Below are 26,562 nucleotides of genomic sequence, written 5' to 3'. Positions count from 1 at the left end.
AAAAGGGGGGGCTGGGGATTTAGCTCAGCGGCAAAAGCACCTGCCTGGCAAGCGCAAGGTCATGAATTCAGTTCCCGGTACCGGAGAAAAACCAAAAAAAACAAAAACAAAAAAAATAAATAAATAAACCCCCAGTGCTGCATTTTTAGCAAGATAAGACTACAAAAATTGGCTACAGAAAACTCTATTCCCTTTAATCAGATGGTATATTAACACAAAATGGTAATATTTTAAACCTAATCTTTCACTTTATAATCACTAACATTATCTACATCTATTATGGACTCAGGAACTAAAATATAGCTTTCAGACCTGCACCATATTCTAGAGTTACTTATTCATTCACTCATTCATTTACTAAGTAACCATTTGTTTATTAAATCGTGCTACTTTTAGTTAATTTTATCTTCCCACTAACTGACCCCTTGATATGTAATTCCTTCTATTCTAATCATTAATCCAAGTCAGTTTTTTAAAACATCATTGCTGATAAAATCTGGAGTAATTGTGACAAAATTAACAAATTGATAAAAATGTTATCAAGAGACAATATTAAAAGGATAAACAAGGTACATACTTGACAAAGAAATCCACATTTAGTCATGACATCACATATATGGACTTTAGCTTTACAATTCTTTTGTTTTTTTTTTTTTTTGGTACCGGAAATTGAACTCAGGACCTTGTGCTTCCCAGGCAGGTGCTTACGCCACTGAGCTATATCCTCAGCCAGTGGACTTTAACTCTAAAAATAAAAATTTGAAAACACACCAGAAAGGGATGTACTGAGAAGCCAATTGCTGGAAATTCTAAAAATCATGTTTAACAAGCACAACAAAGGATGACAGAGGACATTTGAAGAGTGGTGAATAAACCAAGAAAATAGACACACAGAGTCTGCAAGGAATTAAAAGAGGTGGTGGGATGGAGATATCAAATTTTCTGACCATAAGATATGAAAAAAGAAAAAAACTCAAGTAGAAATGATGGAAACGTGACATAAAAGGATGAAACACAAAAGTTATTAAAGAATTATATTTGGAATTAACTTTTCTCCATTATATCTAAATACATAAATTTGGACACATCCAAATATTTAAATTATTTAAAAACATCTCAATGCTTTGAAATATTTCTTATAATTGTATGAAGTCACTTCCTTTAGTTTATCTGCATGCAAATGCTCATATTTATTAGATTAAATCCTACATACACAATTGTATTTCTATTCAGTTCTGGTGACAAACTATGTCAGGAGAACAAATTAAATGGCTCCTTCATGTTCTTTTTCCTGTATTGACAATTCCATGCAGGAAAAGTTTCCCAAAGAAATTGGTGCTTCCTTAGTAACCAAAAAACCAATAATGAGAGACTGGAATATAAGTAAGTTACACAATGGTTTTTTAAAGTGCACTTAAATCTGGAAGTAATTAGAAGGAAAATCAGTTCTTCATTTCCAGAAGCTAAAAAGTAACAGCAATGAAAAAGAAGAGAGTTTGTGTGCAATTTGAAGGGTGGGCATCGAATGTATGCACACCCAAAGGCACGCAGTGGCTGCATATGTAAGTGCCATGCTAAGACAAACTCCCATGTGGTAGACTGCATTTTCCAAACACAGCCATAGTATTACTTTTGGTTCATATTCTGCTCTACAATCTTGATGCTCCTCTTCAAGAGATGGTACCTATTTCCTCTTCTGGAGAACCTGGACAGACTTTGCAGGGACTGCCTGAAAGAATAGACAGAAGGCAGCAGAAGCAATGACATTCAGGCAAATCCTCTCTCCTCTATCACTTTTTCTTTCCTCTTCGTCCACCCCTAACCACTGTTCTGTGAAAGCTAGGAAGCCTAATTTTGCCTACAAAAAGAAACCACACATAAAAGACAGGTGAAGAGGCGGCTCAGAGGTCCCACAGATAGTACATTAGTCACCACTGGTGAGACCACCATCAGATGAGCTGGTGTGCAGCCTTGAGGCTCCCAGGAAGACTCCAGACATTGAGATGCAGAGAAAAGACATCTCTGTGTGCCTTCCTGGAATTCCTAAGCATAAGATCTATGAACAAAATACCCTGCTGCTCTACACTAAGTTACAGAGGAATTTATCATGCAGCCTTAATAACGAAACACTTTATTTTTAAAGCTCAATAACAGGTGATAGGTACCTGCATCTGAAAAAGAAAATGTGTCTCATATCAATTAGGAGGACAAAATCCTTAAAATAAGGATTAAATAATAAATGAAACTAACACTGTGCCAGCTTAATAACTGGAATACCTCACTTTTAAAAAGTAAACAATTTAAAGCACATAGAAACAGTGATATTTAAATCAAAAACTAACTACAACCATTTTCAAATGTTAGAGAAGCAGTGTGGCATACTAGTCATTAAATACCATTGTACTGGTGTGCCAGATACTGTTTGATGGCTGAGCAGTGCAGGATGAGTGGAAGCAGGTATACTTGAGCTCTTCATCCCACTGTCCAACCCCACAAACAAAAAATCCAGCTGTAATGAGCGCTCACATCCCTCTGGAACAAAACCTTGGCTCACCTTGCAAGTAAAAAAAGTAGGTAAAGTACTAATGAAAGGTGTGAAGGGAAGAGGAATGCTTAGTGGGAGAGGGGGTGATGAATACCATCTTCACTGTGCTCTGTAGAAATACCGTTTCCTTTCTTGTAACTTCATCTGTATAGTGAATATTGTGTCTTTGCAGTTACATTCTTTCCCCCCCTCTTTATACCAACAAACTATGAAAAATTAACATTATTGCTATTACTATATTTAGCATTTAATATATAGATCTTAAAATACTGAAATAGAATAACAGCAGAACTAGAAAAAGAACAAGTTCACTCTAATTGGGGAGGCATGAAGTAATTAATGAGACAGCATGAGGGACATTTCCAGTACTGGACATGGGGGCAGACAGAGACAGAGAGACAGAAACAGAGAGAGTGGGTCACAGACAGACAGACAAACAGACAGACCGAGGAGAGGCACAGTCAGAGACAAAGTCAGAAACACAGAGACAGAGACTGGGTTTGGGGTTGCCTCTGTCTAAAGAGGATGGTTGTATTTCCAGAAGTATGAAAAATGGTAGCTTCAATTTTTGCAAAAACAAAGATGCGTTGTACCATCAGAGTGTGCATTTGCCATGTTTTAGCTTTCTAGCATCTGAATGTGTTTTTTTATTAAGTATGATTTCTGCATTATGACTCTTGGAGTAACAGGTCCCCTCACCACACAGAGAAGTCACAGAGCAGATGCCCACTTCATTAGCTCCCTGTAGCTCAGCCAACAGAACTCCACCTCTAGCTTGGCCAACAGTCCCACCCAAGACTTTATACCAACACTAACAATCCAACAAAGCAGAGAAGGTAAAAGTGGTGCTGTCAGTGACAAAAGACGTCATTTACAGAGACAGCATTAACAACATTCATAATCAAAAGCTGGCTGCACTGAGCTAAAAGCTGGGTATCTCCACTGTTCAGGAGTGGTGGCGGTACTGTCTCTAACATCTAGATCCTGTGACATCCTATGCTCTGGGCTCTGGCTACCTCCACTTCCTTGTACCGACCTGCTGGTTCTCTGAGCTTAGTTCTCCAGCCCTACCAGAAATTCAAAGATAACCAAAGTACTTTCAAAATTTTCTCTCTTCGCTAATTTACATGTGTATTTTTCACTCTATAGCTCCGTTTTTGTGACATTATGTAAGCTACCAATATTTGCAGAGGAGCTCTAAGATCTAGTCACATAGAGAAGCAGTAGTGTACTGTTCTATTTCCTGAAATATTTCCTTTTGCATATATTTATATAATAACAATGTCAACCACTTATTCAACATTGCTATGTACCCAAGGGCAATGGTAAATATCACACCACACTAAGAGAAGGTTTTGTAACCAATTAAACACTTGCATGTATATTTTGTCCCTTTGGTTAGACAGGCTTGTAAAACAGCCATTATGCTTTGTGACTGGTCCTGGTCTTTTTCTGCTTATGAGCTATTCAACTCACCTTCTCCTTACTCACATCAGCAGCAACATGGCATAATTTCCACCTATCACATTCTAAATATGCATCGGGCACAATGCCAGGAGCTGAACAAAAATCTGTTTCTAATCCTTCCAAGAATTCTTGAAAAGAAGGCATTATTATTCCCATGGATATTTCATGTGAAGAAAGTGAAGCCCACAGAAACCAAGTATCTTATACCCTGAGGTCCCAGGAGTGAAATTCTGCTTGTCTAATATCTGATACCCTTCCCTACCATCTTCCTCCAATTGTGGAAGGTGCTTCATTTGCCTGGCAACTTGGTAGATGTTACTCAAAACATCTGGTCAGAATAGCTACAGGAACCAAATGGCCTTCAGTCAGTAGCATAAGGAAAATAGAAAAAAATCATTCAATAGTTCTTGGCTCAACATCTCTCCCTTTAATCTGTTCATACTCTGAAGTAAATCTCCATGTAAAAATATTTTTGGTTTCCTGTGGGAGCCTTTTAATAAACAGACATGCCCCAGCCATTTCCAGAACTTCATTGGAAACATTCACCATAAATATCTTGTCCTATGGGGAATATTAACAAAGGCCAAAAAATGCCAATTAAAAATACAATTAAAATAACTCTACACAAGATTTGTCACTAATGGTGACTTGTTAAAAAAGGAATTAAGGAAATTAAGAGAAAATTGTACCCCCCTTATGGATTCATTTCCTAATTTTTAATCTTCTTCATATATCTCTTCATTCCAAGTATCGTCAAACTTAGCTATGATAATTAAAAGAAAAAACTCCACTCCTTCCCTCCTCGTAGCTCCCTTGAAAAGATCAAAACTCTCTGAAAAAAATCATCTTCAATTAAATTATACTAACTAGTCTGGGATGCTCCTCTACACTCACACACAATGCATCAGTATGCTGTTCTTATGCCTGTAATCTCTCAGGACCATGTCTTAGTCACCCATTTCATGCTCTGTAAAATGGAAATAATGGTAGTCCCTACTTCATGAGGTTGTGTGAGGCTTAATTTGGATAATCCTCATAAAGTGCTTATAACATGACTAAGCACACAGTAAAGAAATACAAATATACACAACCCTCATGATATATTCCAGTTTTGTATATGTTCCAACATTTGGGCTGGCTTGATATACAATTAGTTAACATGTACAATGGTAATGGTTTGTGTCTGGATGTCCCCCCAAAACCTCATGTAGTCATGGGGTGGGCTTTTAGAGTTTATGATTGATCCATGATCCAATGCTGGGATTATGGGTGTGAGTGCTACATCTGCCATGGGGCAGAAAGTTTGCATGTAAGGGAGAGAAAGAGGCTGCTTGCTGCCCCTCCTCCCTTTTGCTCTTGTTACTTTTGCTGCTTTCTGCCACCATGAACTGTTGCCATCTGCCATGTGCCAGTCTGCCTTGGAGCCAACCGAGTCTGGACTGAAACCTTCACAAACTGTGAGCTAAATAAACCTTTCCTTCCTTAATTCTGGGTGTCAGGTATTTTGTCTCAGCAACAAGTGAAAAGTAACCAAGACAACAATATTTCTATCACTGTTATCAACAAACAAAAACTGTGCCCCATCTCCATGAAGGGAAATGCCATGCATCCAGGTCCTATGCCAGAAACGCAAGAGCCATCAGCTGCTCTTCCTTTCTTACTTCCACACCCTACCTCGCCCTAAATTCTGCCCCACCAATACAATCCTCCTGTCATCTGCCCATTTTCCTCCACCATGAGCACCACAAGTGGTCAGCAAGTGATCTTCACACTTCCAACCTTGTAGTGGCAGCAAGAGTGATCTGTCAGTTCCCAGCAGAAACCCCTTCTGTAAATCCCAACTGGTTTTAAGAAAAAAATTAAAAGTCTTTCTAGAAATGCATTGTTGGCTCCTTTGTACTTCCCAAACCCCATCTCTTGCCCTCTCGATCCCACCCCCAGCCTCCACCTTTCTCCTCCCTCAGTCCAACAGGACAAGGGCACCTTTCTCAAACACCGTGCATACCCACTTTGGGAGACACTCACGTGTGCTGTCCTGTTGGCCTGGCACATTCCTCTTCCCCACATTTGCCTGGCTGACATTGCTCATTTCCTTCACGTCTCCAGGTAGACACCCTTTCTTCAAGGTAGCTTTGAGGACACCTGATCTATGGTAGCTGTCCTCCCCAGCCTAAGCTTCTCAGTCCTGCTATGCAGTGTGGTTGCTTAGGATGGCAGAAGCCCTTGTCTAGTCCACCAGTGCAGGAATGCTGAGGCTTGGTGCACTTCCTCATCACTGTCAATCCAACCAGCATGAAGGCTAGCACAGGGGATTGATTACTTACTAGCACATAGTAAGCAAGTGCTCTACTACTGAGCTCCACTCCAAGCCATCAAAACATTTTTTGATAAAAGCATTGGTGATGTTCCTTTTTCATTACCAAAAAGCAAAAGCCATAAATCTGTGATTGGTGCCATTCCTTTGAGTCCAAATTCTCCTGCATGAAAGGAAACTTAAAATAACAGCAGAAGTATAGAGCAATTCAAGTGAAGACTTCTCTTCTCCAGACACTGCAAAGCTATCTTTATAATCTGTAGGATCACTTACATGGAGCACTCTCAGAGTGCCATCATGACTTTATACTTCTGTCGACATATTCAGAGTAATTACATGGTGTCTGAGACGTACAAGCTAAACTAACATTGCTTTTGATTAAAATGCAAACGTCTAGCCAAGATTATCTTCCTATGAATGAATACATTTATAACAAGTGTTGGACAAGTCCTCTTTGATGCATTCAAATTTGATGTGTACAACCCTTTTAATTGATAGAGAGAGCAAAGAGAGTTCCTAAACAGATGGAGAGCTACAGTTTGAATGTGATTATACAGAAGCAAATAAGCTGGGGAGTGGGAGAGGAAAATAGAGTTAAGGAATAAATAAGTGAACCACTAAGTGAAAATACTGAAAATTCTCAGCAGACAAATCACATTGTCTGAAATGCATTATTTATATGCCCAAGTACACTTGTTTAGATAGACAAATGAAGAGAGACAAAGTTAATATTATTGATAAAGTAATTAACATAGATATAACACGGGGAATAGGAATCTGTTTAGAACAACAGGCAAAAGGAAAGATAATTTAATTCAGTTTCCATATGCCAACTGACTAAGTTATATATCAGCCAATTGAGCATTCATAAGAAATAAGCTTTACATTTATAAAAGCCAGACTTTTTAAGAAACCTATTCTTATAGTAAAATATTATAATAAAATATACACAGATCATCCCTAATTTACGATGGTTCCACTTACAATTTTTTTACTTTACAGTGGTATGAAAGAAATGTAGTGACAAGTGAAGTTGTAATAACTGAAGAAAGTTCTGATCTTTCCCCAGGCTGGCCAGAGTTGACACAAAACTCTCTGGAGTTGCTGGGCAGAGGTGGGAGCTATAGCTCCAAACCAATCACAGGATGATAAGAAAAAACACCAGCACTCTACAGTACGCTATACAGCTAAGCTATGATGTTCTCTAGGCAAATTGTATTAAATGCATTTTCAACTTAAAAATGGGTTTGTCAGGCAGTAGTCCCATCATAAATCAAGAAATGTATGTACAGTGTATTGAGATAACAAATTATTTTTAATACACCTTTTAGAAATTACCTGGGAAAATACCATACTAGCCAATGAAAATGTGCTCACTTCAAAAAACAGACTGTGCTGAGCATGGTGGTGCACACCTGTAATCCCAGCACTTAGGAGGCTGAGGCAGGAGGATTGTTGTGAGTTTGAGACCAGCCTGTGCTACAAAGTGAATTCAAAACCAACCTGAACTGCATAATGAGACCCTGTCTCAAAAAAAAAGACGTCAACATAAAGGATTTTTACCATTTTCTTTTTTACTTTTTTTATTTTAAAGAAAATTGTACAAAAGGGGCTGGGGATTTAGCTCAGTGACACAGTGCCTGCCTGGCAAGTGCAAGGTCATGAGTTCAATTCCTGGTACTGAAAAAAAAACAGAGAAAATAGCACAAAAAAAAAAGAACAATAGCAAAATACAGACAACACAAAGCAAGGACATTAAAAAGGATACAGGGTTTCAAATGAAACAACAGAGATTAACAGTGGTTGTTATATTACATATTGTTATCTTCAGCGAAGTTGCTCAGATTACCAACATAAAAAGTTTTATCATTTAAAATACAATCTACAAAATGCAACTTGGGTAATACACATTTTAAATAACAGTTAATGTGAGACTACTTATGCTATAAAATGTTCTGAAACCTGGTAGCCCAAGTACATAGTTTGTTTAATTTTACAGGCATTGAGGTTCACCTGTCTTTGAAACTCAGATACTTGCTACTGGAAGAGGGAAAGAAACACAAATAAAGCCTCATTCGGTGGATCTTTAGCCACCCCTCAAGTACGTAAAACCTTGATGTAGTAGGTATTGTATTAGTTACATGCTCTGAGACACTTTCCTTCATAACTTTATCCACTAGGAATTTATGTGGATTTATGTTTATTTGCTAAGTCTAATTCCTTATTAGATGAGTAATGGCTATGTCTATTTCTGCTTATCACAGTGATCACAATATCTGACACATGTAGCCATTATATACAATGAATTTATAAATCCTGTACATTAAAAAAAAAAAAAGAAAAAAACACAAAGCAGTATAGACTGCCATAGCAGTTTCCTAGAGAGGCAGATTCCAGGTTAAACATTAGACTCTGCAAATATATCAAGTCCATTTAGCTGTCTGTCTCCCACAAGTCCTCACCACTCCAAGTTTTGCACCCCCCAGCTAACAGGTGGGCTGAATCAACCTTATTTCAACAAACCAAATATCCAAAGTATGTAATCATGGGATGACATCGGGGCTTGATCTGGCTGGCTGCTTATAAAGGAGCCTTTCACAATGATATATGGGAATTTTCACTGTTCACCAAGCCAGATACCAAGGCACACCACTTGCATATTTCATGCTGAAGTCAACTACATGCAAATAAATAGCCCCACTTTTTTAAAATGTCTTTAAGCCAGGAGTGATGATGGTACATACCTGTAATCTCAGTTACTTGGGAGCTGAAGCAGGACGATTGCAAATTCAATGCCAAGCTAGGCAGTTTACCAAGACCCCGTCTCAAAATAAAAAATAAAAAGCACTGAAGATATAACTCAGTGGTAGAGCACATGGCCTAACATGCACAAGTGAGGCCCTGGGTTCACTCCCCAGTACTTGAAAAAAACAAAACAACACCTTTATCTGTCTATGTTGAAGTACATTAAAACTTGTTTTATTTTCAGCACGGAGATAAGACTACCAGCCCACTATTTCTGAGACATGGGCCTTTTCTTTGTTTCTCCTGGTGACAGACACAAGCTGAGACATACATATACTCTCTCACAATCCTCAACCAACTCAACATGTGAGAGGACATTTGGCCACTTGCTGACAGTCTAGGGCCAGGGACTTAGGAGATTCAAGAGCTCCTGGCATCAGCTCAAGTCCTCATCCTAATGAGCTTGGTGTTCTCCCCATGCTACTCCACCAGGAAAAGTCCAAGGGTGCAGTGCGGCTCTGTGCTACTCTACCTCTTTACAACAAAGGGACCCACAATAAAAAAGAACTAGATACTTCAATCACACACACAGAGAGACAGAGTTTCTCAAAATCAAAGAGATATGCATTTAAACTATGTGCTGACAGGCTTTTATATCCTAATAAAAATGTATTAGTACCGATGACTTCAGCTATTTGTCTCTTATTATTGATTCTTCTAAATTTCACTTCCCTTCCTCCATTAACATATCATCCTCTGAGTTTGTTTGCTTTTTTCTTTTCTTTTAAATATATAGTTCTCGAGAGAAAAGCAAAACATTTTCCAGATGATTGCTATGTCTATCCTAGGTGAGATACTGCCTTTAACTGTGCATATAAAAACATATTCCAAAAGAGGAATATTCCCCCAGATCCTTGATGGTATTGCTTCAAATTTGAGCCTTTTTTTTTTTTTTTTAAGATTCTGGCTTCAAGTGCCAGCAAATCACAGCATCAGATGCTCATTACATGGAAAAACTCTGACACTGGGAAGCCACAACAGAAAAGGCCCACATGGATCGCTGCTGGTCATTCCGGCAGTTTCCATCACACACCACCTCCTCCATGAAGAGGTGACATCCCAAGCAGTGATCTCTCTGCAGGAAGGCCCTGATGATGACCTAACCCACATAACCATACATTTGAGGGCTCCTGAAATGAAAAACAATCTCAATTCATCTCCACCACCTTTACATACAACTCAAATATGCAAAGTGGGTGAATGTATTTAGATTCTAAAAGGAAAATATCACTTTCTTTCACTAAACATTTAGTAGGCTTTTCCAATGAAAAAAAGTTTTCTTTCAACCCAACCTAAATTCTTCAGCCTTTACTCCATACCTCTGTTGTTTCCCTGTTCTATACCTAGCTGTGACTGCATAGTCTTTTTCAACATGGAAGCCATTTATTAATTGAATCTAAATAAATCATTTTCTTCCCTTGAGTTAACAAAGCTGGTATTGCTTTCCAATCTTCTTTTCTTTTCAATGGAGCTTTCCAAAAGATGCTTTCCAGAAACATACTGCAGTTACCTTGTTGGGATTTCTGACTGGTACATGCACGGATTTTTCACATCTGTATGCCCACTGTAATCTAACCCACTGTTGGACATTTAGCAGGCTTTTGATAAACATTCCTGAGAAAATGAGAAATTGTACATGAGCAATGTTCCATAAAAGATGGAGAGTAATTTACTGGTCTTCCATAGCTAGATATTGCTATTTATTTAGGGAAAGTCTATGATTTTTATCATACAGAAGTAATCATACTTCCATCAACAATAGTGCCTCTGACTTTCCCCAGAAAGCTCATAAGCTTAGTTCTAATGATTACCCTAAAATATGAACCTAAACATTGATTTTCTAGCAGGTACTCAAGTGTTTAAAATGCCATCAACCAAAAGCTTGGTATATATTGGCAGAACTTAACATCTTACTAATATTCTTAAAAGATATAATTCTATATTTTTAATCCTGTGCACTATAAAAGCAAGAAACTCTTCCCTGGTCAATAGGTGCTGTTGGAGTTGCCAAAAGGACCTAATTTTAGTGAGAACTTGAATTAAATGTTATACTGACAATAACTTTATACTTCAATTAGATAGTATTTTATTTATTCTTAATTTAAAAATAAAATATACATGCGGTACACTGATATTTAATACACATACATATTACAAAATGATGAAAGTAAATTAATTAGCATATCCATCACTTTACAGACTTATTTTTTCTGATCTTTTAAATCCACTCTTTCAGCAATATTCAAACATAGAAAGCATTGCTGTGAACTCTAATGCCTATGCTGAGAGGTGGTCATCCAGGTCTTATCCTTCTTGACCAACAGCAACTTTGCCTCCTTTAACTGATATCTCATTTTCTCCCCACTCTACCACACCCCCTGGGTAACCATCATTCTACTATTTATTTTTAAGAGCTCAACTCTTTTAGAGTCCACATACAAGAGAGCTCATGCTATTCAGTTATTTTTGAAAAGGAAATTCAAGGGCTGGAGATGTGGCTCACTGGTAAAGCTCTTGCCCAGCATGCACAAGACCCTGGGTTCGATCCTCAGCTCCACAGAAAAGAGAAAGAACAAGGAAATTCCATCATTTGCAACATAGATATTATGATAAATAATGGATATTATGATAAATAACTACATAGCTTTCTGGCAAATAAAATAACCAGGCACATAAAGACAATTATTACCTTAAATATACACATTTAGTTAGCAATTTTGCTGTTTTACTAGATTTTTTTCCTTATGAGGTTGATAATTATTTTCTAAATGCTTATTAAATTTTTCATTATACCTAGAAAACTTATTACTGTAACTAAAAATAATACATGCTCTAATATGTATGTCTGCCAATTTCACAGCGAGTACATTTCTGAAGTCATGTTTAATGGAGTACTAGTCTGCCATAAAGATAAACTTGGGTCATTGGTAGGAAAATGAACGCACATTGAGCCCATAATGTTAAGTGGAAAAAATTAGACACACAAACTTAAACATCTCATGATTTCTCTTAAATGAGAAACCAAAATTATAAGTAAAGAGCAAAATAAAAGATAACAGGAAGTAGGGAGATAGATCTTTCTCAAATGAGAAAGGAATCAAGACACAGACGGAACAGAGGGAGAAGAGGGAAAGGGGGTAAGAAAAGAATTAAGATGTGCTGTGCACATGTACCACGTCCACACTGGGAGTATAAACATTATGCATTGCAAATATGGGCTAATGAAATAGGTAAAGAAATGTCATTGAGAGGATGCAAGCTATTTGGAACAAATGTTGTTGATATATGATAATAGTTAAACAAAAATCCCCACCTTTTAGTTTTTGATCATAGCTGATTCCAGTTATTAGTGGATTTTTTTACTAGACTAATATTTTCCAGATTGACAAAGACATTTCTTTCTAACACACATGCACATAACCATGCGCACACACACACACATATGGAGACAGCTCAACAGTGGGTAAAGGTAAAACAAGAAAATGTCAGAGAAAAGTAAAAGATAGTTGTTTTTTAGCAAAACTGTCCATAGAGCACTGAAAGTCCTACACAGGTGGAATCACTATGGTCACTTGCGCAAACTGCCTTCACTTAAAAGAATGATTCTTTCTCAGTGGTTCTATGGGAGGGGGGCAGTTTATGAAATAAAAGATTGGGGAAGGACTTCCTTCATTATTGGAAGAATTTATGTATGTGTTTTGTTTTCTTGGATTTCTCACTAATTAGTAGACCTGAATCTATTGACATAATCTGGAAATGTGTCCTCAAAGCAAAGAAAGAAACACTCAGGAGCCTTTAATTCTTTATTAGTCCCCCTTTGAGCTCCTGGGAACCCAGGACCACAAAGCTAAAGATTAGTGAATTACACCCCCGGTCTCCATGCTTTCCTCTAGTAAGGTTAATGATTACACTTTTTTAATGGCTGGAATCCCATTTTCCTGCAAGAGCTTTAAGTAGTAGATTTCATGGTATGTTTCAGTAGAGATTATGCCTAATGATTAAACTGAAATGTGAAGTTTTAATAATGACATTCAAACTTTGAAGGACATTCATCTTAGTAAGTGATCTGAGGTACAACTCGGTTTCCCACACACTTTCCAGACACAGCAGAAGTTCATAGTTGGAAACACTTTCTTCCCTTCTCTGCTCCTCCCCCTAGTACTCCTGAAGTTCTCCACCCTACTAAAGAAAAAAAGAGCGTATCCAAATTCCCTTGAATGAAAATTCAACGTGAGATTGGTGAGCTTAAGAGGGCTCAGAGAATAGCTCTTCCAAAAAGGAGGCTAGCTCTTCTGGGAAGGCTTCTGAGAGGATCTGATTCTAATTTTAATTTATAGCTTCCTTTTTCTCTCTGGTACTGGGGATTGAATTCAGGACTTTTACTCTAAGCTACGTCCCTAGGTTTTTTTGTTTATTTATCTATTGAAAGAGGGTCTTGCAATCTTCTAGCTCCCCAATCTTCCAGCCTCAGCCTCCCAGATTGTTCAGATTACAGGCAAGGGATATCATGTAGGCTACAGCTTCCTATATAAGGCAGCACTTCCCCAAGTATAAGTAGTACATGTATTGGGGCTGGGGATTTAGCTCAGCGGCAAAAGCGCCTGCCTGGTAAGTGCAAGGTTGTGAGTTCGGTTCCCGGTACCGGAGAAAAACCAAGTAGTACATGTATTCATAAACAGGTCAGTTTGAGTAGGGCAAGCTTGACCTTCCGCTTCCTTTTCTTGTGAATGAATATCTAGATACAAACCATTACAAGGACCAAGGTATTTTTTAGAAAGAGAGTCTAATACAGTGGTACCTCGATTCATGAACTTAATTCATTCCACAGTTCTGGGGAAGATGGCCACAGTCATGTTCCTCACCCAATGCACAGCTCACAAACAGAAGCAAATTTTGCCTAATGCTTCTGTTTGCAGACCGAATTGCTCACAAACACAAGTGTTCATGAACCAAGCTACAGAATTACAGTACTGTACTAAGTTGTGAGAGGTTGGCATTTCTCCATGACCTATGAAACCCACACCATTTCTACAAATTCCGAGTTTGCCACACACAGACTTTTGTGAGTGGGGCATTTGAATAGACATCAGTGAAAGGGCTTTGTCTCTCTGGGGGTAACCAGACTCACAATGTAAGCCAACAAGATGGTACCTAAACTCAACAAAGACTTTGAAGCAGAAGCTCAGGAGAAGTAAGCATGATCATAAGCTCCACAGGAATCCATAGAAATCTTGGAAAGGAGTTGGGAATTCTGAAGCTCAGTAATGGAGGTCCTATGTATCCTGATCATAAGGAAGTGGACACCCCAGCTGTCATTCAGACTACAGTGAGTTGTGTAGGTGTTTATGACCCTTTAAAGTTGAACTAGGTTTCCAGGAATTATGAGTTTATTACTCTTCAAAAATAAGTTCCATTATTCTCTACTCTATCTTCAATAATAAAGCTCAAAATTTTCTTTGTCTAGTTCCCAAAATATCACTCTTGGATCCAAGAAATGTACCTTACACCAAATTCTACAATGAGAACCAGTGTTGGCAGAATTCAAATCAAGGTGCAGCAGACAAGAAAGGCCAGTGGAGCAGCAAGCTCCAGGGACAGGGACAGAGTGTGCTTGGTACACAGGTGACAGCTAAGTGCCTTGTTGAGTGGCTAGCATTCATCCAATGCACTCCAAATTACACTAGAAGAAAAGTAAGTGTTACACAACATTAACCAACAACTAGTTTTATCCCCCCAAAACAAAAACTTAAATAGACTTAAGTCAGTGGAGACACCCTAATGCTATAAGAAATGCAGAATAACCAGTCATGTACAAGGGGAATGGATGGCTATCTTATTGGCTGAAAATGAATGCAAAATTGTAGAGAATTTAAACTATTACCAACCTATGAATGCTAGTTATAATAGATTATTAGCAGTTTTCCTGGAGATGTGCCATCTAATGGGCAATTTTGATGCACAAATTGAAGCCTACTCAGGTGAAGTCTGTCAATAAGAAGCCTGGAGTCTGCAAAATCAGATTCACTGACTTGGTTTGGCACTCCAAGAAACCACAGAATGACACAACAAAGGGAGAGGGGGGACCTTTTGGTAGGGTTTGATTTCCCACTGAAGGTCTCTGAGAGGATCTCCGAGAAGCAGAGGTCAGTTCCGGACTGACTGTGGCTTCTGAAGCGAGATTAGCAGAAGTGGGGCTCCTCAGGGGTTTCTTTGAGGTGGAGGAAGACCAGCATATAATGATCCCCAGCACAGATGGGAACTGTGCAGCAAGTGTGCAAGCATTTAAGTAAGAAGACAGGACCAGAACCATGCCAAGAGGGGACTTTGGGGAGCTCTCAGGTGCTGCACAGCTCGCAGAGAAAAGGAGTTTGCTGCCAACTTTGCCAACTTTCTGAGTCTACCCTCCAAGCCTGACCAACAGCGAGCTTGCCTTGTTCTCTTTCCTTCCATGCCGATTTTCACCCTTTCTGCCAAACATGGGTTATGAGTCTTTCACCGATAGAAGTATTAAATCGTTCCCTCCCCATCAAGCTCTAGAAAGGAGCATTCTCAGTATCTTAATCTAAGAGAAAGAGGCGAAACATAAAACATTCCACTATATTTAAAACCATTTCAAAGTGACTGACCCTTCCCTCAACCCCCTCTGCACTGCCTCAGGCCTCCAAGCACGCTTTCAGCCTGGCACCCAGGCTGCTTCATGAAGTTAAAGCGAAATGGGAAGCGCCACGATGAGAACTGGTGAGAGCACCGCGAGGCGGAATCAAAGGTGCTCACTGCGCGAGGACAGAGGACTCCCACATACTGCTGAAGGTAAGGAAGGACAGGAAGAGCTGGCGAGCTGACTTAGAACACCGGCGCACAGAGTGAGATCTGCAGGTGGGCTGAGAGGAGAAAGCGAGAGAGGACTGAGGAACTACCAAGGTCAGAAGCTGAGAAAACTGTCTTCCTCAGAACCACCGCTGATATGGGGAGACTTAGAAGATAAAAACACAGCTGACAAAATGACTGAAAAGCAGAAGGGAGAACACAGGGCAGCCTAGAAGGTCTCCTTACCTGGTACTGAAGGCAGGACCTGCGTACAGAGAGGCACGGGGAAGTCTGCGCTGAGCCCATGCGGTATCCTAACCTTGAAGCTGGTGTGAACCACCACAAAGTCACCTGATGCCTTGTTTCTTTTATTCTTCTGTGTTTTTCTTTTCCCACTTTACTCCTCCTTCCCCATGTCCTCTGCCACCGAAGTATTTGCCAGATAACACTAAACGTTCCTTTTAGATGAGTGCAGGAGCTCCAGGTTTGCCTTTCTCTGTCTCCATGATGGGGTCACAAAGGAAGAGGAATAGGACTGGCTGTCCTTTAAGTGTCTCTTCACTGATGAGCCTCATGGAACAGAAAGGGAGTAAGAAAAACCACCCAAAACAATTCATAGGTCAATATGGCCAGTACATTCTTGGTACCATGACCTGCAGTTTGTTCTATCCAAACGATATGCAAGACTTGGCTGTGCCATAGACTTGGGTGTGGAAGCTCAGAGAGAAGGGAAGAGAGGTCAGCTCCCAGAATACACCGTGGGTTCCCAGCCAGGGTGGATAGGACTCCCCGCCACATGTTCTACACAGCCCCTCAGAAAGGCAAAGAACTTCCTATAGTAAAATGTACTGGGAATAATTAGAAGGAGTATTTTTTAAGCAATTAGGAAAATCAAATCATGTATACCAGTGTGGTTGCTTTTATTATTGAGACTCATCACAAAAAACACCAAAGATCTGAGGGAAATGCCCTCAATTTTAGTGAAGAAGTAATTTTATTCATCCTTCTTAATGATGTGTCTTTGGAAAAAGTATTTTCCTGCCACTATTGCACTGAACATCCCCTTGAAACCATTCTGAACCCTCCAATTCTGTATATTCATGATCTAAGTCTGCTTCAGAATAATTTTCTGACATCCTCCCCTTGTAAGTGGTAATACATCATTATACTGAGGTTTTTTTCCTCAGTAGACATTAATGCTTCAAAGGAAGTCCTTACTTAGATCAAGAAAAGAGATGCCATCATTTTTGTAAAAAGCCAATTTGCTCTCAAGCTTTGAGCATAATCCTCTAACTTACAAACTTACTGAATTCCAAAAGCCTGATTGTAAATTGCTTGTAGAAAAAAGAGAGATAGGGGCTGGAGATTTAGCTCAAGCTAAAACACCTGCCTGGCAAGTGCAAGGTTGTGAGTTCAGTTCCTGGCACCAGAAGGAAAAAAAAAGAGAGCGAGAGAGAGATTTCTCCATGGTCAGAATTAGGGTATCTAGGCAATAGGTAGGTTCTCAGGGAAGCCTATATCCTTTTTCCCTCATGCTCTATCTCCAATAGCCATACTCAGTCCTTATTCATGGGAGATATTTTCCCCAATTCCTGAGGATGCCTGAAACCAACTCTACATATACTACCACCTCTCCCCTACATACATAACTATGAAAAAGTTTAATTTATAAATCAGGCACAGTAAAAAAAAGTAATAAAATGGGAAAATTACCACATAATATAATAAAGTTAGATGATTTTCACCTTTTCACTTATAGCAAACACTTTACAGTTACTCTCTGGTATAACTGAACTGCCAGCATCGCTACTTGTATAAGTGTGACTTGAGCACAAGTCCCATGATACAGACAGCCCATCTGATAATCAAGACAGCTATAAGTGGGCAGATACCATATTTCCCCAAAAGTATGACTTAACTGGAAAATAAGCCCTAGCATGATTTTTCAGGATGCTTATAATATAAGCTCTACCCCCAAAATCAGCCCCAGTTAAGATTACCAGCCACACAGACACTTTTAGTACTTCCACTGCAACACACAATGGACGCATTGAGTTATAAAATAATAATATTAACATATAATTAAATACAAATTAATAAATAATATTATTGGCATTGATACCTAAAATAAATGATAAATAAGTTATAATTATTTGTAAACACCCAAGTTGCTTCGTTTGGACAAAAGATAAATCTTTGTGTAAACAGATGAACAGGAGACTTCATGCCAAATGACCAACTGGAGTACACACGCAACACACAAATAACGTGTGCACTTGATAACAAATGGATGCAGATGTGTCTAATATGAAACTTCATAATTCAGTGTGTCCTGTTGTAATGATGCTCTACGAGCAGGCTACATGGATAAGAAGTGCTCATTTAAGGAGAGCTCTACTGCTAGACATGCGAGATTGGGACCAATGGTTCTACAGAAAATGGAGTCAAGACATTCAGGCCAGAATTCAGGGTTTGGAGAGTTACGACAATGTTCTGGAGAAGATGACAAGGTTGTTTGAATAAATGTAGACTTTTTGTGCATGAACAAATGTAGACCTTTGTGCATGAAAAAATAAGACATCTCCTGAAAATAAGCCATATTGCATCTTTGGGACCAAAATTAATATAAGAGATGTTCTTAGGGGGGAGACTATGGCAGCATATGCAGGGTAGATATGCTGGACAAAAGGACAATTCATGTCCCAGGCAGGACTGAGCAGGATGTCATTATGCTACTTAGAATAGCCCACAAGTTCAGTCTGTGGCTTATTTCTGGAAATTCTCATTTAATATTTTCAGACCAAGGTTCACCATGGGTAACTGAAATCACAGAGTGGGAAACCACAGGTAAAGAGAGGCTACTATAGCAATGCGGTGAAACCAATGGTAAAGTGGTATTTCTATGGGGACCTCTGCTTCCAGAGTTACATTTTGGGGATAGCACAAACCCAAAGTCTCCCTTTCTGGCAATGAAAGTATGAGTTCCTCCTTCAGAAAGCAGGCTTCAGGAGAAGGGCAGGGTGTGGGCTCTGGGGAGCAGGGTCCCTCAGTGAAGCTGCACATGCAGAGTGAGCCCATTGCTTGTTGAGACCAGGAGGAAAAGAGGGCAGGAGGCTGAGAGAGTGGATACGGTGGGGGACGCTTCAAAAAGCAGGTGCACGCAGCTCCTCTCACCTCTCCCTTTTCTTTTGCTGTCAATATTTCTCCTTCCTTTTCATTCCCCCTAAAAGGCTTTTTGGAGAAGAGCTAAGAAGAGAGGTGATAGCAGAAAGAGGAAAAGGAACTCACCAGTAAGAAACTGAACACAAGATAAAGTCTTTTATTTGGAGATAAGGGGTGAGCTTTTCACATTTGAGATGTGTGTTCATAAATCAGAACAGTGTGTATGTGGTTCGTGCATTAGCCCAAAGTAAAGAGAAAATAGTGGCTACTGTCCTCAAAGCAGAAGAATGATTCACAAGTTAAATGAACTACAAGCCTTGTGAATGCTTCTGCTACTAAAGATAATCTTTTAAGGAGAAAAAAGCATTTTCATCAAATGTGTTGCACACACCTGTGGCACTTTACTAGGCGATGTCTTCATCAAAGGCACTGGAATTCAGAGTAAATGTTCTATGCTTGCATAATGTAGAAATTCACACTTCTCAAACTCTACTACAGAAATCCAAGCTCTACCCCCAATTTCACGCAAGATGGCCTACTTCAAACAGGTGTGTGCCCTTCAAACAGAATCATATCCAGAACTGATCTACTAATCTACGCTTTATTTCTATGTGCTACAGATGTTAACTCATGGTCATTTTTTAGCTGTACTGTAAGCACAATCTGAGCAACAGATACTTTGTCTATTTTAAGTTATAAATAGCCTATCACTTTCATGGATATGCACTATGATACATATTGAAGAACTGAAATGACAAACAAAAGTATTCATTATTTTAAACAAGGTGTGGGAATATCACCTCTTTCCACAAATTACTTGAGTAAAGAACATGGCCTCACAGTTTTCAAATACTGCAGCATGAGAATTCTTTCTTATGTGACTTTTTCAAGAAGGCCTTACTTGCTCCTGTTGGGCATAAGCAGGATGGGAGAGGACCCGATGAGAGGTGAGGACAGCCTCTCTGGTGTTCAGACTACAAATGATAAAAATGATTTTCCTGCCGCTGTTTCTCTCTTGGCAGATCTCCCACACAGAAGCAGCACTGGTGTATGGGAAGAGCGGCTTCTGTTTTGGAGACAGAGTCCTGTCTGACTCTAACTACAGCTCCCTGTCTCGCTGAGACACAAGACCGTTGCCCCAATTTTGTATTTAATATATTCTTCCATGCACAAATGAAGGACTACATCCTGCAGAATTACTGCATATCCTACTAGGGTTTCAAAAGCTACATGGACTGTGGTGTCCTAGGTGTCTCCACTTTGTAAGACTCACCCCAAGTCTCTGTGTGAGCCTTCGCTGGCTAAGCTCAAGTGCACTTTAATACAAGTGAAAATGGAAGTGTTTTGCTGAGGTCACAGCAGGTCCAATGGGGTGTCCCCCTGTCTCCTTGGAAATCCTCAAGGACAGTCAGGGTGACCCTGGTACTTTCAAACACTGTGCAGTCAGAAGCAAGCTAGGAAGGAGTGTCAAATTTTGGTGAAGATTTATGGGACAGTGCTTAAAATATCCCTCTACTTGACAGGGAAAATTTCTGTGGATTTCAACAAGAGAGCACACAACTAGAAAAATGAGAAAATTTTCATCTAATGTAACATGTCTTAGGACACCCATTCAATATCTTTATTTCTGACAATAGCCCAAAGAAAAGACTATCTTTCCATAGCATTTACCATCCCATTCATACGCATTTGAGAACTTGTCTCCTGTATTAGAATACCATGCAAACCTCTGAGTCACACCATGAGAGACGAAAAAAATGTCAACATTATGTATTTCAGCACACAAAGCAGAATTTATATTACCTCTGTGTTAATAACTTCCATTGGTCTTTTCTTCATTTCTCCTATGTCCAAGTAACTGAGAAAAAGAAACAAAAGGTAAGGGTTGCTTTGATAGGTTTTAGTCAGTTACATAAATTTATTTTTAAACATTATTTAAAAAAATAAAACAAGTCATAAGAAATGCATCAACCTAAAGCAAAAATCAATAGGTATTAGACAACTAAGAACTACTGTCATCACTAATCAGACCTGATATGTGTCTACCCTAAACTTCAAAGGAATTGGAAGCCAGGTATGGTGGCATGCGCCTGTAACTCCTGAACTCAAGAGGTTAAGGCAGGAGGTGGGTTGCTGTGAGTTTGAGGCCACCCTAGGCTACATAGTGAGACCTTGTCTCAAAAAAAAAAAAAAAAAAAAAGGAAAGTCTTAGAAATACATATTTTAGGGAACATTTCCCCTTAATAGTTAGCTGCTGACTCACTACTATATTTCTGCTTTGTGTATGAACTTGATAAAGAGTGTATTCTATGTAAAGCTGCTGAGCAGTTTCATCAGTCACAAACTTGAGGTCAAAGGAAGTACTGAGAGGGAGTATTAAAGTAACACCTGGGAAAGGCTGGGAGATCACCAGGAGAGCAGTTTACTGGCAAAAATGCTCATGCTCAGTTCAGCGCAGAGAAAGGTAGATGGACTAGTTAACCTCTAGGGACACCTATTGTTCCATTACTATTTGCTACAGATATTAACTAGTGATCATTCATTAGCTACTGCTTAAATACAGCCTTAAAACTTTATACCATTGTTAACTTCAGGCTGCAGGTCCATCCTTGTGATCTGGTTCCATTTTTAAATGGTCCCTAAATTGTGCTTTATACATAAATGGTGCCACATAACCATTGTAATATAAATGTATAAACCTAGCATTCATCACCATAGAGGGACAGAGTCATAATCTCAAAGACTACAATTGCCAAATTGTCAGAAAGAAGTTTCTATTAGATCAACTTTGGCTACTGAAATGTTTTTATTGTGGCTGCTGTTATTAGCTCTTTTTTTCTTTTTTTGGACAGAATACGATTGATCAATATCTTGGAAAACATTGTATATTTTTCCTATATACACATAGTTATATAAGACAGTACAAACACTACCCTATCTTAGCAATAAAATGGGTCTTTTGTGAATCTACAAGGACTGTTTCAAGCATAAGACCAAAATACTCTGTCATACATAGGAAAGTGATCTCAGATTTACAAGATTAATATGGTAGACTCAGTGCCAAAAGTTGAGTCAACATTTCCCAGACTGTCGGGACAGTTTCTGGAAAAATAGTCTCTAGAACTTTCTGCTACAAAATAAAGATTTAACCTACCTGGAATTAAGATACGGTTCCAAAAATTTTAGAAAAGTCTAAGTGAAAAAAATTCCAAAAGTTGGGCATGGTGACACACACCTGTAATCCCAGCACTCAGGAGACTGAGGCAGGAGGATTGCTGTGAGTTCAAGACCAACCTAGGCTACAAAGTGAGCTCAAGGCCAGCCTGAACTGCATAGTGAGACCCTGTCTCAAAAACACAAAGAAAAGAGAAGAAAAGAAATTCCAGCAGAAATTTGATTGTTGCCATTTGGAAAATACTTTGCTATGTTCCCCAACATCATTTAGGATCTGCATGAAGGCCCACAAGTCTCAGTATCTTTTGGGCTCTCTTTCATTCTGCTGGTTTCTTCATGAGTTATAAAACTTACAGAGCTAAGCTTCAAAGATATTCAGCATTTAAATCTTGCCATCTTTATTATAGCTACAGATACTGCTACTTTTTAACACAAATATAATAAATTAGTCATCTGTCAGTCAGCATAGAAAACTAACCATGGATACTGTTATAACAAACTCAGTTTTCTTGTGCTCATTAAAAGCAAAAAAAAACATGCCAATCTGTTATAGACATACACAGAGTGATGGGAAATCCCCTCTAGTTTGGAGTTGTGTCCTTTTATCTCCTGTGTTAGTAATGCCAAACAAACAAAGTTATTCAGTAATTCAGTGTGACTTGCTAAAATGAGTCTATAATTTCTAGTTGTTCATATGAGCTTCTGAAGAAGCTTTCCATATCCATGAAATTACTTGATGTGAAAATTAATTAAGAAGTATATAAAGAACTTCGATATTTACAGAACATACTCATATCCATAGTGTTTGCTTTTTATAACATCCCTGTGAGGTAGAAACAGTTGTGTTCCTTTTCTATGTCAAGAAACTGACCCACTGGTCAACTGGCTTGCCCAAGGACACAGCCAAGAAATGGCTGAGTCTCAAGTCTCCTGTTTTAAGTTAAAAGCATTTTTAGACACATAATTTCCTGTAGTTCTTTTCTATGAAGTGAGACAAGGTGTACTTGAGGGAAATTTTAGGGAATAGAAAAATAGATCCAAATATATCCCTCATCTTCTATAAAAATTGTCTGGTATAGCAAAAAGTAGAATACAAAGAACTAAATTTAGGTAGTAAAGGACGATATTAGAGAATAATAGTAATTTAGTAATAATTGTGAAATTTTTAATTATATTATTATTTAATAATAATAATTTAATAATATTTGGGAAAATATTTCTACATAATTAACAACAAAATCCAACTCAGGAGTTTGAGGCAGGAGGATCACCATGAGTTCAAGCCCACCCTGGACTACACAGTATACTCAAGAACAGCCTGAATTATACAGTGAGACCCCATCTCAAACCCCACTTAAAAAATGCAAAATCATAGAATTATGATAAAGATTTTTTTGCTACCCAGAGCCCGAGATAAATTTTAACTAAAATATTCTATTTTAAAACCAAGGAACATGGAATTTCCATTAGATCTAGCAATTTCACTCCTAAGTGTATATCCAAGAGAATGGACACCTAGAAACAACTCGTCGAAGCATCACTCATAATAGCCAAAAAAGTGAAACAACCCAAATATTCATCAGCTGCTTAATGGATAGGCAAAGTGTGGTGTATCTATAGCACAGACTATTATTCAACAAGAAAAATGCTATCCAGAGCCATGCTACACCATGAAATCTTACAGCATTAGGAAACTAAGTCAGACGTAAAGGGCCCCTGTTGTCTGATTCCACTTAATATGAAATGTTCAAAATATGCAAACCCCTAGAAATAAGAGATTAGTGGTTACCAGACAATGAGGGAAGGGGAAATTGGGAAGTGTAGATTTCTTGGGGGCAGGGCCTGAAAGAAATGTTCTAAAATTGGTTTGTAGTGATAGCTGTACAACTCTGTGCATACACTGAAAAATCCCTGAAATGGACAGATTAAATGTTATGTAAAGTACATCTCAGTAAAGTTGTAAAGAAAAAATCTGATAAAATACAAAATTCCACCTGTCCCGTACTGCTCAACCCCTCTCACTGAGCTAGAACTTTAACTGTTTTACCTCATGCACTAATCCCTTGTCTTTGCATTAAAACGTGGCACGCCTGTGGCATCATGTTGTCTTGGTCCTTGTTCCCTCACAGACGGGTTTGCTAAGTCATTGAGCATCTACCACGGCATGAGCTCCCTGCAAGGACGTGGGGGAGTGATTCCTGTCCTTCCAGCGGGAGACAGACAGGTAAATAATACAGCAAGCCGCTGAACTTTTGCAGGCGTGAAGTTACTAGCATGCATTCGCGGGTGTTGTGGGGAAGTCACAGAAGCCGGGCTCTTCCCATCATTAGGAACCGAACATTCCAAGGATATAAACAATGGTGGATGTGAAGTAGTTTTCTCCTCAGGTAATATAGCATATCACACTCTGAAAGTGATCCTTAAGAAATCTTCATTTAAACTAAAAAGATAGGCTCAAAAAATAATAATAAGGTGAAAAAAGTGCAGGAGAAGACAGAAAAAGCATAAACACAGAATCAGTTTGGTCGCTAACCTTGCAAGGATGCTTTTTGAAAACTCCTCCTTTACACAAATTTTACACCTGTACCTACCGCCACCCAAGTGAAACCCCTTCTGCCTTCCTAGTTTCAACCCTCATCTCCAGCTGCAGCAGGGGCTCTGGGAGGCAGCACCCCAAGTCGTAGCCCCCACCAACACCCCCGGAGAAGTGGATGGGGCGGGGGTCACTCGTCGCCTCGTGTCGCCCACACGCCACACTCACTTGAGCTTCTTGAAGGCCTCCTGGCCCCCGGCCACGTAGTTGCCGCCGCTCTCGATCTGGTCCAACTTGCGGATGCGGTGGCCAGTGCGCGGCGTGTAGATGTTCCTGACGGCCCCAAAGGGCGCCTGGACGCCGCCCGTCACCTCCTTCAGGAACACGTCGAAGCTGGACACCTTCTTCTCGTGGATGACCACGCGGCGCCCCGCGAAGAACGGGTCCCCGTTGCGGTACACGAGCACGCTCTTCACCACCGGCTGCGACAAGTGGCTGGACCTGGCGCCCGGGCCGCTCATCTTTCCCAGGGGACCGGGCCGGCACCGCCTCTGCCCCGGCGGCCTCGCGGCGTGGGTCGCCTCCTGCAAGGGACGGGAGTGACAGCCGGGCCGGGCGGGGACGGGCGCGCCGCGCTCCGCGACTCAGGGCTCAGGGCGCAGCCCCGCCTGGGCTCAGCGAATCCGCCGCACCTGCTTCCCACCGCCCGCTCACCTGGGCACAGGTGCGGGCAGCGCCCCTGCCGCCCGCACGGGACGGGGAGGAGACCTGGCACACACACACACACACACACACACACACACACACACGCACGCACCTGCACATACGCGCACGCACACACGCACCGTAAGTACGCGGAACTCAGGTTCCACGGCCGTCCCCGCCTGTCGCTGTGCGCAAACAGCTCAGGGTCCTCTGCTCCCACCTGGCACCCTCCCCCTCGGTATACTGTTTGCTCCGAAATAAGTTAAGACTCGGGCTGGAGTTGCCTAGATTCGTCTTTGCTAAAATATAGACACCTCAAGTGCACTGAGACAGAGACAGACAGAAAGACAGGGCGACAGAAAGAGACAGAAAGACAGGGAGAGACAGAGACCGAGAGACTGAGACGCCACTCGCGTGTGCAGGACCCCGGATGACCAGCGCCGCCCGGTGGCGAGGCGCGGTGAGCCTGGCCTCCACCCCACCGGCATATCGGGGTCCCAGGGCGCGGCCCGAAGTACCTGCGGACCCTCGAGGCTGTGGCTCGTTGGCACCGTGGTGACCCGCTGTCCTTCCGCTGCCCGCTTCCCTCTTCGGGCAGCGATCAGCCCTGGGGAGCCCGGTTGTTACTTCCCGACGTTTCCAGGGCAACCGCAGCCGCGCGGGGACTGAGCCGAGCTCCAGCCCTGCGGCCCCGGGCGTCCGCACACCCAGGCCAGAGGCCTGAGCTCCCGCCACACAGCGACGCCAACCGGGGGCGGGCGCGCAGGGCGCTGGGCACTTGCCTGCTGTGAAGAGGTTTGTCCAGGAGGAGAGCTTCTTCATCAGAAGCCTGTGCCCCAGAGCCTACAAGCGGACTGGCCATGCAAATTATCAGATGCAGAGAAAAATTTTGAGAGTATTAAGAACCTCAGTAAAGCGCTTTGTCCAGTCCATACTGGGACACACATCTTGTGGGACCAAGAAAATTGTCTTTAAAAAGTTGAAGAAGGTTTGGTGGCATACACCTGAAATCTCAGTATTCTGTGAAGCTGAGGCAAGAGGATGGCAAGT

General features: G+C 40.4%; 1 protein-coding gene across 3 annotated transcripts in view; it reads right to left on the bottom strand.

Annotated features, from left to right (window-relative positions):
- Positions 1-26,239, bottom strand: part of Dcdc2 (doublecortin domain containing 2) — a 175,810-nt gene extending 149,571 nt beyond the window's left edge. For 2 of the 3 annotated variants that reach the window (XM_005403372.2, XM_005403375.2), the window contains exons 1-3: positions 26,031-26,239; positions 25,036-25,391; positions 20,904-20,958 (exon numbers count right to left, since the gene is read on the bottom strand). In XM_005403372.2, the coding sequence (XP_005403429.1) occupies positions 20,904-20,958; positions 25,036-25,328 (348 nt within the window). In that variant the 5' untranslated portion in view covers positions 25,329-25,391; positions 26,031-26,239. Of the gene's footprint in view, positions 1-20,903; positions 20,959-25,035; positions 25,392-25,652; positions 25,877-26,030 lie in introns of those variants that run through there. The other variant, XM_005403373.2, reaches the window with a different exon arrangement.
- Between the last annotated feature and the right edge of the window lie 323 nt (positions 26,240-26,562).

The sequence above is a fragment of the Chinchilla lanigera genome, unplaced genomic scaffold (assembly GCF_000276665.1).
Source record: "Chinchilla lanigera isolate Chin_1 unplaced genomic scaffold, ChiLan1.0 scaffold00082, whole genome shotgun sequence".
Lineage (NCBI taxonomy): Eukaryota > Metazoa > Chordata > Mammalia > Rodentia > Chinchillidae > Chinchilla > Chinchilla lanigera.
Note: the sequence above shows the minus strand (reverse complement) of the source record. Positions and strands in the feature narration are given on the sequence as shown.